Below are 17,820 nucleotides of genomic sequence, written 5' to 3'. Positions count from 1 at the left end.
ACATTCATGTTATGAGTGGGTGTGCTACCCTGTAGCAAGATGGCTGCCATGTGGCAACGTCGGTCTCCGTTGGCCAGCAGCGCGGGTGAGTCATCTAGTCTTTATATATATCTATGATTCAACATGCCTTCCAGGCTCTTTAATTGAACACAGAGTCTCAGATGCAGAGCATTCAGCATGCCTTCCATAATTGAACACAAAGTGTCATGCCTATGATCGACCACTAGGGTCAGAGTTGCTAACTGTATGGAAGCATGTTTTCAAATTCAGATACATGTTTTCAAAACTTCTTTTGTTTGTGATCCCCTAAATAGATAATGTTATGATACAGGGTTTTGTACTCATCTCCATCATGAGCCTGAAGTCTTGCACTGTTTGTATGAGGATATGGCACAGCTAAGCACCCAAGGAACATTTGTGAACAGTTGTGCCAAGGAACATTTCAGGTTTTCCATTTTGCCATCAGCCATCCATCTCTACAGTGCCTCCTGTCACGACGGTACTATCATTTCAGTCAGATAGGATGCTAGTCTGCTGAGACTATTTCAGCCTATCGTCATACAATATTCTTTTTATACTCACTTATTTCTGCACATGTGTATTTGGTACACATGTATACCTCTTACACATACAGTATCTATATGTGCAATAGTATTACACATGTACAGTAAAATAATATAATTAAAACTCAAATGGTACTGTATACATAACTCTGTTCCTATCTGTAGATGTTTGCTGAGCCCTGTAAATAGGTCAGTAGAAGATTGGAATCATGTGCCTAAACATGTGTATATAATGACATGTTATATTTGCTTTTGAACATTCTCTTCCAACCATTGCCAAAAGGGTAATACAGTTTTCTCTTATCTCTTATCATATCTCAACTGTAGGCCTACAGATCTTGAGCAGGATTTCAGGATAGAATTCCCTCGTATTGCAGTGATTTGGATTTCATCAATCCAGTTGATTGTTTGAAAAGTGAACCCATTCTCACTTTATGAGGACAAGCTGTCAAAGTCAAGACGTTTGACCGTGATAATCACTGAAGTTGAGGTGGGAGGAGCTGATTATTCTGAAGAAAAGAGCAACAAAACAAAGTTAGAGTACATGTCTAGGCTTCATGCCAGGCTATTCTTCCCCCTGGCACAGCTTAGAACCTCTAGTCTACATTATGATTGGACAGCTTGCTGCTCACCAGACCAATCAGTGAGCAAAGTAACTTTTCTGTTGTGGGGGCAAGTGGGATGTAGGTAAAAGGTCTCATAACAAAGTGACTGCCCTTCCCCCACACCAAAACGGGAGGACACACAAAATAAATATTTATATCGCTGAAGTCTGGATGCAACCCTCTTCTAATAAAAACGTGGTTGACTAAAGCTTCTTTCTTTTCTAAGAAAGTAAACAAAATGGTCCGGTCTGTTAACTTCTGTAACTCTCTTCCCTTTCCTATAGACTTAAGAGAGGACAGTGTCAGCTAGAATAGTGCTGAATTGGCCCAGTGTACACAACACTCTGCAAAGCTCAATAGCAGTGACGTGTTTGTTGCGTCCATAACCCTTGCGTTTTTTAAGAATGTGATAAATCAAGAGTGTTACTGTATCTTTAAAATAGCCTTATAACCACTGTTACATTGCAGAGGCATGACTTGGCTCAAGCACTACAGCGTGAGAGCACACGTGTCTGCTAGTAGTGCTGGAATATTGCCATTAGCCTAGGACATTTTTGGGAGTACTCCTGCCCCATGAGAACACAATGTGCTAAATGTTCTCCTAGGACAGCCTTGAAAACTTAGCAGGACACAGGCCCAGTGTGACGAGTTTGGGGCGTTTGGGGGCCAAGAACGTATGCCAAGCGCAACCTCCGCAGAAGTTTCCTTAAGCAGGGTCAGAGTCTCCACTGTCCCAACTGGAACATAACAGTTTATGTAATTCAAGTCATGTAGCCCACATGTTACTGGCTTTAGACTCATGCAAACAAGTCTCATAGTAAAAACAGTCCACTGGAAAATGTTGTCACATAGCAGACAAACACAGCCCTTATAGGCTCATATTGTTGATTTAGCTGCTTCCTAATGGCACCCATAACTCCTCTGCTTGCAGACTCCACAGCTTCTTATCAACTAGTCTGCTCCCGAGTTGTGGAAAGGAGGACATGTAAATAACACATTCAGTGTTTGCCATGTTGATTCTCAACACATTCATGAATTCATGAAACTGGATTTACTTGAGTCAAGAACCAAAAAGGAGGCAAGTTGTGGTAAAAATAAACGTTTTAAATGTTTCAATAAAAAACACTAGGTTCAGTAAATTGAGGTTTTACCAAATCAGGTGCATTACAATATCATAGCAGTTGACAAAAGGATAAAACTCCTTTATGAGTCTTAAAGGAACTCTACAAATGGCATACAGACGGAACCATCACATGTTCAAACAGAATACTGGGTCCAGACAACTACATAGTGTTCTATACAACATGACCCAGAGAGTCCAAATCTGAAGACATTAAATGTTGCCATTTAAAAATAAAATGCTTCTCAAAATAAAATCAAAGAATTAGTAACATTGAAGACTGGAATAGTTGAGAAAAGGCAGGTCAACATACATTAACAGTATACAAACTAGCCATAGATTAAGAAATTACACATGCCGCCCAGCATCAGCAGCTCTACTCGTCAGTGTCCGTGTGCTTTAGTTCATTTTAGTCATTAACAGACATAGGGAAGGGTACATTGTAAAACAAGATTTTTAACAGCATGTTACAAAAGCCAGTCCCTTCTAATGAGGGGAAAGACATACCCTGCCAATACCACGCCCTTAACTACCAAGGTTAAGACAACCTTGTCATGGCTAGTTGACCAGCCAACTTTAAGCTATTTAGAAATCACAGGTTAAATCATTTGTGAAAAAAAAATGAAAAGAAGACAAATAATACAGTACTAGTATGACTTTCAGCCACTTAGAGAAAAGAGAAGGTTGGGGGGGAGGGTGCTGGAGGGTAGTGGTTAGGCCCGGGGCTCAGTCCAGGGAGGTATACAACTAATAGTCCGCCGGCTCGTCTCCCTCCTCACCAAGCAAACAGGTGCGGATGAGGGCCTCGGTCACGGCGTAGGGGTCGCAGTTGGCCGACGGGCGGCGGTCCTCGAAGTAGCCCTTCTTCTCCTGGCCAACGGTGCGCGGGATGCGGATGCTGGCGCCGCGGTTGGCGACGCCCGCGGAGAACTCGTGGATGTTTGAGGTCTCATGGTGGCCGGTCAGGCGGCGAGCGTTGTCCAGCCCCCCCTTGGGGTCGTAGGCACGGATGTGGTAATTGTGCCTCTTACCGAGCTTCTCGATGGAATCCTCGATGGCTCTGAAAGAAGAAATGAAGGGGTTAGAATTTCTTAATTTTTTTTTCTTTTTTTTTTAAAACACATTTCAAGAAATAAGAAAATCCAGTGGCAGATTTCTCAACGCTTTAATAATGTGTGACCATCTGACACTCACTTCAATCCACCCTCATCCCGCATCTCTTTCGTGCTGAAGTTTGTATGGCATCCAGCGCCGTTCCAGTTCCCAGAGATTGGCTTGGGGTCAAAGGAGGCCACCACTCCAAAGTCCTCACAGACGCGGTGCAGAATGAAGCGTGCCACCCACAGATGATCACCCATGCTGATGCCCTCACATGTCCCGATCTGAAACTCCCACTGAACACAAAAACAGGTTTTTAAGTTATTTTACTTTGAATTAGTCCAACTGCTGTTTAAAATCAGTCTTACCATAGGCTGTTAAGCAACACAAATTAATTATATATATATATATATATAGACTAAATTTTCAACTGTAAGAAAAAAAGCTGCAAGAAAACGGTAAATGTCTGGCATCAATGGTTGCCAAATACTTACTGTCAAATTACAGTAAAATCAAATACATTTACAGATTACAACCTTTATTTAATGGTTAATATTTTGATAAAAGGTAATTTACTGTATTTTTATGGCATTTACACTTAAAGTAGAAAAACAAAAGTAATCTGTAAAATAATAGTGAATTTCCTGTGATATTTTTTTTTATAGTGGGGTTAAAAATTACCTGTGCAGGCATCACTTCAGCATTCGTGCCACAGATATTAACTCCAGCATACAGGCAGGCTTTGTAGTGGGATTCTACTATGTCCCTGCCGTAAGCTTTGTCTGCTCCCACTCCACAGTAGTAGGGACCTGCAAGCAAGACATGGTTAGATCATCCTCCACATTTAGATACAGTAAGATTATCATACTATAATAATAGTCACATACACGAGTAGAAACATTTGTCCGTAGTCTACCACACAAGATCCTTCACCTTGAGGTCCAGGGAAGCCGTTAGACGGCCAGCCAAAAGGGTGTCCATCTGTGCCAAGGATGGTGTACTCCTGCTCCATGCCGAACCAGGGTATCTGATCGCCCACCATCTCCATGACCTTCTGACATGTCATTCTGAGGTTGGTTTCTGTGTGGAGGAATGTCTCAAAATTAGACACAAAAAAGGTTGTATAGCCAAATAAAGGTTTGTATCGTGCTTGCATTTCCATGTTACCTGCAGGCTTGCGGTTGTACTTCATCACCTCACACAAGACCAGCTTGTTGGGATCTTTCCTGAATGGATCACGAAACATTGCAGAAGGAATCAGATACATGTCACTGTTGGAACCCTCCGATTGGTAAGTGCTGGAGCCGTCAAAGTTCCATTCTGGCAGATCTACAAAGGAGAGCAAAGACGACATTAAGAACTGGCAGCTCACTGACTACCGACAACATACCCGGTATGTTGAAAGCAACCATGAAGTGAAGAACACAGCAGATTAAGCGTTTAGACTATACGTACCCTCAATGCTCTTGGGTTCCGAATCAAGCGTTCTGGTTTTGCACCGGAGCCCCTCTCCGGTTCCATCGATCCAAACGTACATGGCCTGAACTTTATCTCCCTGAGGGAGATCCATGTACTGCTGTTTAACAGCTTTACTCAGAGTGGCGCTGGAGGACGTAGCCATCTTATTTCCTATAACACACCTACGGATGAAATGGAGAAATGTGACGCTTATTATCCAAGCACACTCAAGCACATGTTGCGGAACATCGTGTACTAAACTCCGTATGTTTTTTCCTTTCTTGTTTTTCTCCAGAAAAAGCAAATGCATGCACTAGGAACTAGTTATGGAACTTGAGTATGTTCTGTTCCATTTCGAAGACAAAACAAAAGGGGATCGAGCCCCCCCCCCCACACACGTCACACACAGTGAGACAGACTTCATCCCTGCATCATCTGGTCAATAATTTAACATACGACATGTATCACACTAGTATATAGAATGTGGTCGTGGTATAGGTTATATATGAGCTGTCATCATTCACACTACCATGATGACAGCTCATATAACCTATACCAACTCATTCTAAATCCTACTGGATATTAAACCCCATTCCCAACCACAAGCCCATGTCATGTTGAGCAACTTAAAACTACACGCGTCAATTCACCAAAATGGTTACAATCTCCAATCTCGCTACCATGAGGCAGCGTTACATGATCATGTACTTCTATTGATGCTCACCATCACCTGGCTAGAAGCCCATAGCATTCAAGATGTAATGTAACACAAGCCCATATAGCATTCAACACATCAAAGATGTATATCCAAGTAAATACACTAGTATGCCTAAGCAAAACAAAAGTAGCCTGAATTTAGACTAATTGTTAAAGGTCGAATGCAATGAATCAGAGCTCAACACCTAGGCTATGACCAGTATTGTAATCAGTAGAAAAACGACATATTACCTGGAAAAACGAGGAAATGGGAACAAAAAAAAGGTAACGGACTAGCAGGTCCAGTTTACTGTCGTTATATGTATCTCATTCTGCGATTCTACAAGCCTGGACGCTGGCGCATTTATAAGAAGACGAGCTTGGACAACTTGTCTGTGATTGGTCAGAGGAAGCTTGGTGTGTTGATCCCAAGGTGATTGAAAGCACGATCATTGGGTAGAGGGTTCAGACTGACGCCCTCTATCTAGTTGGAAACGCGCTATGTGTAACCAAAGATGGTAGATAAGAAAAGATAATGCATTCAAAGACGCGCCAGTTACTTGGGTAACAATGGGACAGTTCTGGTCTCCTAAATGGACCTTTACATCCGCTATACATTCAGACGGCAAATCTGTGTTTTTGTTTTTTCCGCGACCGCGCCTACATTTGGTGGAAAACAGACACCGTTCCTATTGATCGCTATTGTATTTAGACTGTAACAACATTTGGGGTTGCTCACGTGATGCATTTGAGGAAATGACTCGGAGTTGCGCAGTCTCCTCTCGGATCGATCTCTGGTGTAAATACTGTAACTAGTGTACTACTAGCGAAAAGCTACTTGTCTCAGAAATGTTCTGAATCGGAACCGCCATAGCCAGACTACAATATACTGTAACATTAGCCAACACAGAATGTCCAGAAGGCATATACACAATCAAAGTACCAATAATGTTACTATATAAATCATTTTGCTGTATTTTTATTTAATTTTAATTTTATTGTATTTAGTTTCATCACATAATTATGGCAAACGTTTAGCAAAACATGTAGAGTCTGCTTCTAATAACTCACATGTAGTCTACAGTCCAGGACGCCACCATGTGGTAGAAATATGGCTGAGATGTAGTGCACATTCATAGGACAGACTGTACACTAACATCCCTTGTCAGTACACCTACAGCACAAGCTACTCTGGTAACGGTACTCTGTATTATTTGGTACATAATCTTGCAAGAATGAAATAGCTGCATATCCTCACAGGAGGCAGCAGCCACAGATTTGTGATCAATTAATCCAAGCCTATTGCTGTCTGACAGGGAGCTCGTCTCAATATTTAGTTCCACCTATTATGATGCAGGCCTCCCTGCCTATTGTGATATCCAGAGCCATTTATTACCATATTTTATCATTCTTATTGGTAATGGTAGGCTAATGGTAAATTATATAGTGATTCTTCGACTCCTCCAACCACATTATGTATCACACATTGACCCTTTTCATCGCGCATCAATGGCGAAGGCAGCCATGCAAGGCACCAACCAGCTCAAGAACCTTCATATTCCTACCAAATAGCCGCTCTACCTCCTGAGCAGTTGCTGCCCCATTATGGTAATAAAGAGTATTCCATTTTCACTGAACAATCTATATTTAGAACTTTAGGAATCTTGCAGATATGACATGATGCTCAGTTTCCAGTGTGAAAATATGTATATATTTTTGTGTGTGATCTTTTCCCCCCTCCTTTTTCCTCCGTTTTTCTCCCATCCCAATGTTAGTCGTTATGCCAATTCCCAATCCCCTTCCTGGTCGCTGCGCACCTACCCGCTACGGTCGGTCTGGGAGAGTGGAGGCTATCACATGCTTCCTCCAACACATGTGTAGCCAATCAACCGCTTCTTTTCACCTGGCAGTGCGGACTCTCACTGAGAGGGTGTAACGTGTGGAAGGATCACACTACCCCCCTTAGATCCTTTCCTCGCTGAGCAGGCGCCCCGACCGAACTGTAGGAGTCGCTGTTTACAACGACCAGGACCCACCCACCAGCTTTCCCACCCCTAACACTGCCAATTGTGTTAGTATGAACGACCAGCCAAGCTGGTAGCAATGCCGACAGCTGCGCTTGAACCCTGAAAATATGTATTATAATCTAATTGTAGCTAATCCATCTTTAGGAGGGGGTTGTACTACAATATTGGCAGACCTTTTTGCAGATAACATGTTTGTGGATTTCTTCAACACATACATGATTTATGTATCCATAAGAAATACTGTCCTTTATGTGAAATTATTAGCAATGTTTAACTTTTCTGTCTTTTCTGTAACATTATAATGCTTCCATTACTGTAATTGTCCTAGGTGTTTGTACTTAAAATCTGAAATTAAATGGTATCTGTGTCCAGACATTTTATGGGTTGAGGTAAAATTATGTAAACACACTACAGTTTCATATTTCATTTGGTTGGCTAGAAAACATAGCCTATAATATTTACCACATACTCATATGCTTACATGACCTTTTCAGGTTGCAAGGAAAACTGTTGTTTTACCAATGGATGAGTTGCCATTGGTTTCCATTCTTCAAACAAACAGAGCTTCATCACTCTTTCTTATGTTATATTATCATACTGGCCAATCGCGTCTCGCTCTTCGCCATAATGAGATAACTCTTATAGGGGCGGCTACGTGGCATAGTGGGCAAGGCGCTCGCCACAATTGACGGAGACGCTGGGCTTGCCTGTTCGAGCCCAGCGCTCCACTTTGCTTTCAGTTTAGCTGGTTGTTCATACTAATACACATTGGCCGTATTAGGGGGTGGGAAACTGATGGGTGGGGATCGGGCGTTGTGGACAGCGACTCCTACAGGTCGGTTGGTGCGCCTGCGCAGTAGAATCAGGAAGTGTCGGGGGCAGCGTGAGCCTCCCACGCGTTACTCCTCGCCACTGAGAGATCGAGCTGCGCAGGTGAAAAGATGCGACTGCTGTTACCTCAAGTACCGGAGGGGACTTGTGCTATGTATGACTTAGTCCACATTAGGGATGTGCATCTCCATCACAAGGCCGATGCGATGCGCATCTCGATACGGTGCCAACGATACGATACATTAACGATACATTTGAAGCACCGGGCGATGCAATGCGATACGATTCACCCCCTGTTGAGATACGATACGATTCGATACGATTTGATTCAACATAATGCGATTCGGGGCGATACGATGCGATTCAACACGATGCAAAATAATGATACAATTTTATGGTATGACAGAGGATTTGGTTGTATTCCTTATATGCAGCTTATATTATTATTAAAAATAAAATAATCTACTGTAAGACAATTTATATAAAAACTCTTGGGTGCCTAAGAAGACTTTTGCATAAACTGTCTTTTCTATCCACTTTAGCTAAAAACACACACACAATGTACTACTGTGAGACAATAATAATCATACACAAAGGGATAATGGCTTATAGCAGACTTAAATGATTTTATAATATTTCAGATAATGAAATTAAATGTTTATCATCAACTATCCAATTAGTATTTATATTGTAACGTTTGGCCACATTAAATCATTGAACAGAGAGAGAGAGAGAGAGAGAGAGAGAGAGAGAGAGAGAGAGAGAGAGAGCCCGTCTGAGTCGCGTAGTTGATGATGTCACACACTAGGCTAGGATCGGATGTCAACAGAACACACACGGAGCCAGCCTGGATAGCCTGCTGCATGAAGCGATATAAAGAAACCAATAGCCAATAAATGTGAAGTTATCTTTGAACCTGTTGTCAAGCGTCTTCAATATACCCCCCCCCCCCTCCTCACTAATGGAACTGGTGTTGCATTAGTTAGTTAGTTAGACACTGTAGTTTAGTTTAGCGTTAGCTGAACGGCTAACTGGCGTTAGCCAGAGGAAGCCCAATTCTATTCATGTCCTCGACTTCCACTGTTTGTTGTTGTTAACTGTGACGCGGCTCTCGCCTTCTGTATTAGTAGTATAGTATCAGCTGTGTGCAGTCACAGTGCACTGCTGACAGAAGTGGATGAGAGGAAATTATATTAATGCATCGGTTTTGACCGACGCAAAGACGCTACAACAAGATGCATCGCGAGTTCAACCTGAGTTCTAGCCGGTGCGCACATATTCCACCGGTGCACGCGCATCGTGAACGTGCATGCCGGCACACCGATGCAAATCGATGAATCGTCACATCACTAGTCCACATTGCAGCCGGCTTGTGGGAGGCAAGAAACAGCGTTCGTGACAGGGGAGGGTTGAATTGGATGATACGAAATTGGGATGGGAGAAAAATATAGAAAATGGGAGAAAAAGTGGATAAAAAAAAATTAGATAACTCTTATCTCCTAGCACCTACTCATGAACAAACAAATGCACCTGACCAGGCCACGCCCCAGAGTCCTCCTATAAGACGCCGGACATGGTCACACTCTACCTTCCTCTTTTTTTGTTTCCAACATGGACGCTGCAGTGCACTCCATGAACTAGTTGTTATGAAATGCAGAGAGAAATTACACAATGTTGGGTTTTCGCCAGAGATTCACCAGCCCCTGGAATCTTCTCGGCACATCCTAACAGCGCATCAGGCCTGTCCTGGGGTTTCCTCGTCTCGTGACAGCGGACCGAGGAACGTCGCGCGGCGGCTAGCTGTCGGGCTAGGTCGCGCACAGGTAGGGCCTGCGCTGCCACTGCCAGGCATTAATGCTAGCATTTGTGATACTGCTCGTTGTCCCGTGAGACAGCCGAGTTGTGTATTGGCGCGAGGGGCAGGATATTTGGGAAAACATGGTCGTCATGACTCTGTTTTGGGTGTTTTCCCAGCTATCCTAGTGCGCGCGGATAATGCTAATGCTACAATGCTGGGTCTCCGTTCTTGTTCCCCGCAAAGGGCTGTCTTTTCTAAAAGGTCTTCCCTCCTCTTAACCATTCATGCTGACGGTCAATCGGTGTCTACTGTTGGGAGTTTTGACGGGGGCTTGTTTACCATTTCATGGGTGGATGGGCTGAGGCCTAGGGCTGGTGTGCTTTTTGTGAATCTATGAATTGTGTGCAGGACTGGTGTTTCTCTGGTCTGCATCCCCTTAACATTTGTGTGTATGGGCTAGCCCATTCTGCAGTGTGTTAGTTTTCGTTCATTTATTCATTTACCCCTTCATGGGTGCACACCACAGTGGAGGTTGCTGCATTCCTACTAGTGAGGCAGTGCTTCACTAGTAGTAGTTTTTTGTTGCAGCCACCACTGGTCCTCCGTGCTTGTGAAGCAGGTGGCATCAGTCCTTTGCCTCTGACATGGTGGAACGGGGTCCCGCCCGGCCGACGCCATGAGGCGAGTCGGCCCGGCAGGTGGCTGGTGGGCTGTTAAGCCTATACCGCCACGGTATAGAATTAGCAGCGACTAAGGGCCTTAGGGCCAGCCGACGTCGAAACATTGTGCGAGGTTTTGAGGTTATTAGCTTTGACCTAGCTGCAAGCTATAACCGCAGGGAGGGCTAGGATGCTGTCAACGCTTGTTTACAGACATCTTGTTTGGATCAGTCTCCCCTTGAGGAGGAGAGATGTTTTTTCCCTCCTCAGGGCTCCCCTCTCCGCAGAGGGACTTTGGTCTTTCCGCAGGAGCGCGGGCGGTATTTGACCTAGGCCCCACACCGCCTCACACTGCGCAGCCAGAGGTGAGGGCGCGGCCTCGCCAGTAGCTGTGGCGAGGCCCTCAACCAGCGGCCATGTTTCCCCCGCCTGAGGTACCCTGGACACAAAGACAACAGGTGATCGCAAGGCCGACAGCCTTGGCGGCCGAAGGATCGGCTACATTAGATGAGCACAGCCTAAAAAACCGTCGCCGTCTAGCTGTGTCTAGCTCGCTCTCCGGTCACTCCCCCCCCCCAACACCAGCGGGATAAGGGCTCTGATTTGTTTCCTTTGGCTGCGGGCCGCGTGCCTTCAATGAAGCGCAATCGGCCCCATGTTTCGCTTCTCATGGGGACAGGGGAACCCACCCTATCGGGCAGTGTGGGGACCTCACGTCTTGCATGTCCAGCTGTAGAACAGTTCCTCAGCAATCCATTCAGTGTTCAGTGGGGGAGCTTTTGTCACCCAGTGTGATGTCATCTTCCCCCGTATCAAACCGGCCCTTTCTGTCGGGGTCCCCCCTTGGGTGCGATTATTTCGTTGGTAGTGTCAGGGTGCGGTGTCCCAGCTCCACGAGACGCCCTGCTCGCGCGGTTGGCGAGTCCAGGGTTGGCAACGCACAGCGGGTGGGACCGGGCCGCCTATCTACGGTTTCTGGCGGACCAGCGCCAAGTGGCGGTGGGTGCGCTTGGGATTATCATCACATATGGCTACAGCAGTGCCATATGTCGAGGTGGATGAAGAGAACGCTGAGGCGGGGTTTTGTGTTTACGGGTTTGGTACAGACCCTATTGTCGGGGTCAACAGCAGTGACAGCTCTGGCCGACGAGATCCAATCTCTGTGGGCGAAGCTAGCCATCGTCGTGGTCCCAAAGGAGGACGCGATGCGTGGCATTTCCTCCTGGTGTTCTCTGGTGCCCGAGAAATCAGGGGGGGGGGGGGGTGTCAGACCCATACTGGACCTGTCCCATGGAAGGTTCAGAATGTTGACCGTCTCCCACCTGTTAGACGCTGTCAGGTGGGGGCCTGGTTCTCCTCCATAGACCTGTAGGATGCGTTCGCATCCCGATCTTCCATCCTAGGGCTTACCTACGCTTCCTTTGCAGGGCTTAGCGTACGAGTACCAGAGGCTGCCGTTCGGCTACTCTCTGGCTCCCCGCATCTTCACCAAGTGCGTGTAGACCGCACTGGGGCCTCTGCTTTTAGTTATTGTGTTCATTATTATTTTATCAGTTTATGAAGACATCCTGTTTGACGTGAGGGAAAATAAACACCATTTTCCCAGTAAAGCTGCCTGCACGTATCATTGGGACAAAGGACTGTTTTGGTATGAGACCAGGAGTAGAACGGCGCGTCAGCCAGTCTAGCTGCGGGATCAAAACTGCTCAGTAGCTCCGTATAGACGGGAGCTCCTTTAATAGGGGTTATGAATTGTATTCTGCCCTGGACGACGTTCTGGTCCTTGGCCGGTCAGGGTAGATCGCCAGGTCTCATACCAGGCAGGTGGTGTCTCATCAGCCTGGGTTTTGCTGTAGACTGGAAGTAGAGTTCTCCTCTTCCCAGTCAACGGGTGGAGTACTTGGGCTTTTTCTAAGCTCAAGGTCTATATAAGGGCATCCCTCTCAGAGCGGCGACGAGTGGTTGGGTTCTCGGCGCGCTCAGGAGGTTCTGTCCTAGGACGGTTACGGCGCTGTCCGTGATGCGCCTGCTGCTGGGGTCCCTCTTGGCCTCCTCTTCATGAGGAGGATGCAGAGGTGGTTTTTTCCAGTATGGAAATGGACCCGGTGTGAGACATATGGAAGCGGCTGAAGGTTCCCATGTCAGTACTGGGGGACCTCGTCTTCTGGGGAGGGTCTGGTGCCCTCACCTGCGGGGTCCCCTTGGGCAGCAGGCTGTCACACGTTCACCGACGCCTCCCTCATGGGATGGGGGGGGGACGTGTCGCACCAACGCAGTAGGGGGCAGCTGCCATGCTGCCCGGTCTGCGCTACATTCAATCTGTTGGGATTGAAGGCAGTCCTTCTGGTCCTCAAACGGCTCGACCACCTTGTGGTGGGCAAGCATGTTTTGGTCAGCACGGACAACACGATGTCAGCGTTGTATATTGTCAGACAGGGTGGAGTGCACTCCCCCCGTCTGCACCGGGCGGCGGTCGGGCTCTGGCTATGGGCGTTCTCCATCTGCTCTGCCTGAGGGCTCTCCACATCCCCGGCAGGGTGAATGTGGGTGCAGGTGTGATGTCGCGGGCGGTCCTCACCCTGACGAGTGGGGATTACATCCAGACATAGTCGGGCAGGTCTGGGACCGATTCCGTGGCCGTCCGGGATTCTGTACTCTTTCCCCCCTTACACCTGATAGCTCAGCTGTTGGGGTGGGTACGTCGGGAGCGTGGGACTTGGTCCTGGTCGTGCCGGGCCGGGGCTCAGCTGTGTGGTCCCCGGCCCTGATTCAGCTCTTGGTGGCCCGCTGTGGCCTGTTCCGTGGTCACCGCGGGCCCTCTCTCAGGTACGCGGAACTCTGTTCTGCCTTCCTGTTCTGGGGCAGCCTCTAGGCTTGGCTGCTGACAGTGTGAATCTGGTGGGGATGCGTCTTGACTATTCTGTGGTTAACGCTATCCGGTATGCGCACGCTCCGTCCTCTACCGCGGCTTATGCTGGGGAGTGGCGTATGGTCGAGTGTGGGGGCGGAACGTTGTTCAGCCACCCTCTCGTGGGACGTTCCTGCTTGGCGCTCTGCGTCTCAAGCCTGTGGAACGTTCTCTGTCTCCGAGTGGGACCTGCAACTGGTCCTGGGCCGGTTGTCGGAGGCCCCGTTTTGAGCCTCTTGAGCAGGCGCCATTGCATCTGCTGTCTTGAAGACCGCGTTCTTTTTGGCCATCACCTCCGCTAAACGCGTGGGTGAGCTGTGTGCTCTCTCGGTGCGGCCTGAGTGCCTGTCTATTCGGGCCAATAGCGGTGCGACTCTGAGGCCTAATCCAGTCTTCGTGCCAAAGAATATCCGGAGCTCTTTTCGCTCCAGGGATATTGTGATTCAGGCGTTTCATCCACCTCCTCACACTAGTGGGTTAGAGGCGAGCCTTCATCTGTCGTGTCCTGTCCGTGCTTGGGGTTTTACCGCAGTCGGACTCGGGATCTCAGGGCTGCCGATCAACTTTTTGTTTGTTACGGTGGCCCTTGCGCTGGTAAGGCACTGTCCAAGCAGCGCCTGTCACATTGGTTGTGTGAGGGCATTGCCCTTTGCTACACGTTGGCTGGACAGGTCCCCCCTGGAGGTGTCAGGGCGCACTCCACTCGGTGGAGGACTTCTGTGCTGCGGCCTCCTGGTCCTCCCCGGGTCCCTTCGTTAAGTTTTACCTCATGGACATGACTGGGGGTTCTATCTCCCAGGTGGTTCTGAGGTCTGGGACCTCCCCTGCGTCCCGCCTGTCAGTGGGTTAGCAGGGGTGTGTGGGTGTGTGCCACGGGGTGATGTGTCACACGTGGTCCCGCCTGTACTGTGCGCTTTTAGGGGTTTCTGGTTCCCTTTTTTCGCACATTGGTGGAGTTGACTGCCTCCCCCCCTTCGCTAGGACGGGCGGGTGGACAGGACTCCCCTCCCCCCTGGTGGTAGGGCTTGCGGGCCCTCAGGGGGTACACTTGTCGGGCCACGCGTCTGCTCTGCCCCATATCTCATTATGGTGAAGAGCGAGACGCGATTGGCCAGTATGATAATATAATGAAAGGTTATCCTATAACCTAGTTATATGAATACTGGCTGAGCGTCTCGCTCTTAGCGCCCTGAGGTCCCTTGGTTGGGTTTTCAATGTTGGAAACTTTTTTTCCGAGGAAGGTAGAGTGTGACCATGTCCGGCGTCTTCTAGGAGGACGCTGGGGCGTGGCCTGGTCAGGTGCATGGGTGCAATTGTTTGTTCATGAGCACAGTAGGTGCTAGGAGATAAGAGTTATCTCATTATGGCGAAGAGCAAGACGCTCAGCCAGTATTCATATAACTAGGTTATAGGAAAACCTTTCGTTCTATGCCAAGAATTGCTTGGATATTCATAATGTCAAGAAACAGATAAAGCCTCCAAGTCACTACTTTCTGGATATGAAAAAAATAAGGTGCTTAACTCATTCCCCGCCATCGACGAGTATACTCGTTATTGGCCGCCAATCGTTGGACGCCAACAACGAGTATACTCGTTATTATGATCGTTATTTCTTTTATTCGCTATTTCCATTCATTAATCATCCAGGAAGGCTGTGGTACTGTGTGGCAATGTGTCTGAGATCGCAAAGGTCCAATACCGCCGCCTGGTGGAATGCGGCCGATGTCGCACTTCCTTTGTGATTCTGTGTATGACTCTGTGTATCATTGAAAGTCATCCGGGCGGAGTTTTCTAGTAACGTGGATCAAGATCTTCACCCGATCGCATTGAATAGCTTTCGGGACGCCCGATTCATTATGCTGTGGGGGGTTATAGCGTGGGCCAAAGGGACATACGATCTAGCAGGTGGCAATCAAATAATTGGAATATTCTTTTTGGAATCTCATCGGCCACAGGTAAGAGCAATTTAACGTCAATTTCAGCTTGGTTGTGCATTGTTTTCATAGCCATCACCCTGATCAGTGTATGCTGTTGTACTAACGAATGCCGTTATTGACAATCAATTCATCAGAAACGACCCCCCCCCCTTTCATGCATGCATGATGGAACATAATATACCGATCATATGCAGTTGAATTTTTTATTGTAGCGTGTATAGGGACGAAATGCCAATGGATTAAATATAATATGCATTGCGGGCTATTACTAGCCTCCCAGGAATTACCCTAGACTACTCTAAAACCATACTTATATTCACCAGAATCACCACGGTATAAAACGAGAAAATATTCCTTTTTCACATCTTGAACGATAGATACTCAATGTCAAATGGGCCATAGTATTGCATCCATAGCTATAATATTTAAATAGTTATAGCCCTGCAAACAAGGTGAGCAACTCCCACCATTTACAGCGGTGGCGGTAGCTACTACAGGATAAGGCTAATCCATGGCGTCCAATGAGTTAAAGGCCCATTCTGGATTTCTTGCCATACATTCTGAAAGAGTTTGATTTATAGATGGCAAATATGCAATTTCGAACTTTATTACCCCATCATACCCCATCAAGTAAACAATCCCATGCATCTGCAAAATACAGTTTAACCCTCTAAAGCCTATATAAACAAAGGTTCACCTGGACACGTTTTTATTTATTTCTGGTGCAGTGTAAAGTCACCATCATACATTACCTTTGTGAAACGACCTGTGAAAAAACCTTGTGTTTTGTTGAATAACTTTATAGTTTACCAGGAATTATTGTTTTTTTTCAACATGGAAAGCTCTATTTAGGTGTTTTGAACCTCCATGTGAAATTTGGTCTTGAGTCACAGACACTTATTTGGATATTGTTCTGATATCGTTTTCTTAGCAGACAATGTGAAAATACATACATTTTGGTGTTCATATTTTGACCAATATCTCCCTGCAATATACCCCCCCACACACTTCAAACCATAGCTTCAAACACATAAAATCCTTCACTATGATCATCACTGTCCCAGTATTCTGGCTCAGAGTCCTTTTCATTTATATTATCGCTAGATCATCCTCAACATTCAGAGGTGGTATAGAACCTATGTGGTCGCTTTGGGATCAGCTTTCAGAATATCAGGGGGGATGTTGTCAACTCCTGGTGCTTTTCCATCCTTCATCTTTTTGATGGCTCTGGTTATTTCATCCTTAGATATCCTCCCACAGTTGACCTTCAAGGTTTCTGTTGGTACACTGCTGATCTCTGGTGTTATTTCTGGGGGAGGTCTATTTAGGAGTTCCTGGAAGTGTTCCCTCCAGCGGTCCAGCTTCCTGTGTGATGAGTTGTCCCTGTTTATTCTTCACTGGTCGATAGTTGTCTTGTGATTCTGTAAAGATCTTTCATGTTCCTCTGTCCGGCTGCTACTTCTGCCTCACATGCTAGGTTGTCAACATATCTTCTCTTGTCCCTTCTCGTCTTCTTCTTCACTACCCTGCTCTTTTGTTGGTATTCTTGCCTCCATCTTTCTTTCTTTGTCATATCTGGTTCCCTATTGCACTTGTTTTTAAGGTTCTTCCTTTCCTCTATGTCTTGCCAGGTGTTATCTGCAATCCAGTCTTTTCTTTAAAGGGGAACTATCTTATAAATGGCCTTTTTGAGTGTTTAGCATTGTTTCCTAGCTATGTGAACTTATATTAATATGATCTATGTCTCAAAATTCTCATATTGGCGCATTCTTCCAATTCTCCTCTCACAATATTCACCCTCACTGAACTGAGTCGTTTGAAAATGTGCCTATATGTGATGTCATATAGTCACTGCTGCATGTTAATGTTCAAGAGGCGGCGCAGGCCACACAGTGGTTTAGGAGCCCAGGCTCAAAACAGCTCGAAATCTTGAGGTAGAAAAATGCTGTTTTTGAGGACTTGATTAGAAATACAAAACAATGAATAAAAATATATATATATATTACAGAGGTGTTCCATAGACTCACAGGAATTGTGTAAAAGTGCCCAATTAGTGAAAGAAATAGTAAAATAGTTCCCCTTTAACCTTTCCTATAGCCCAAAACCTGTTCACATGTGTC

General features: G+C 46.3%; 1 protein-coding gene across 1 annotated transcript; it reads right to left on the bottom strand.

Moving 5' to 3' along the window:
• Window positions 1-2,251: 2,251 nt before the first annotated feature.
• glula (glutamate-ammonia ligase (glutamine synthase) a) lies at window positions 2,252-5,891 on the bottom strand. The gene is made up of 7 exons (XM_084327103.1): window positions 5,793-5,891; window positions 4,842-5,026; window positions 4,554-4,715; window positions 4,320-4,466; window positions 4,068-4,195; window positions 3,483-3,682; window positions 2,252-3,348 (listed from the first exon to the last, which is right to left on the bottom strand). Exons 2-7 carry the CDS (start codon window positions 5,005-5,007, stop codon window positions 3,036-3,038), a joined length of 1,116 nt encoding a protein of 371 aa, XP_084183229.1. The 5' UTR covers window positions 5,008-5,026; window positions 5,793-5,891; the 3' UTR covers window positions 2,252-3,035.
• Between the last annotated feature and the right edge of the window lie 11,929 nt (window positions 5,892-17,820).

The sequence above is a fragment of the Notolepis coatsorum genome (assembly GCF_963971535.1).
Source record: "Notolepis coatsorum genome assembly, chromosome: 13".
Taxonomy (NCBI): Eukaryota; Metazoa; Chordata; class Actinopteri; order Aulopiformes; family Paralepididae; genus Notolepis; species Notolepis coatsorum.
This window is presented reverse-complemented; position numbering and strand designations above follow the sequence as displayed.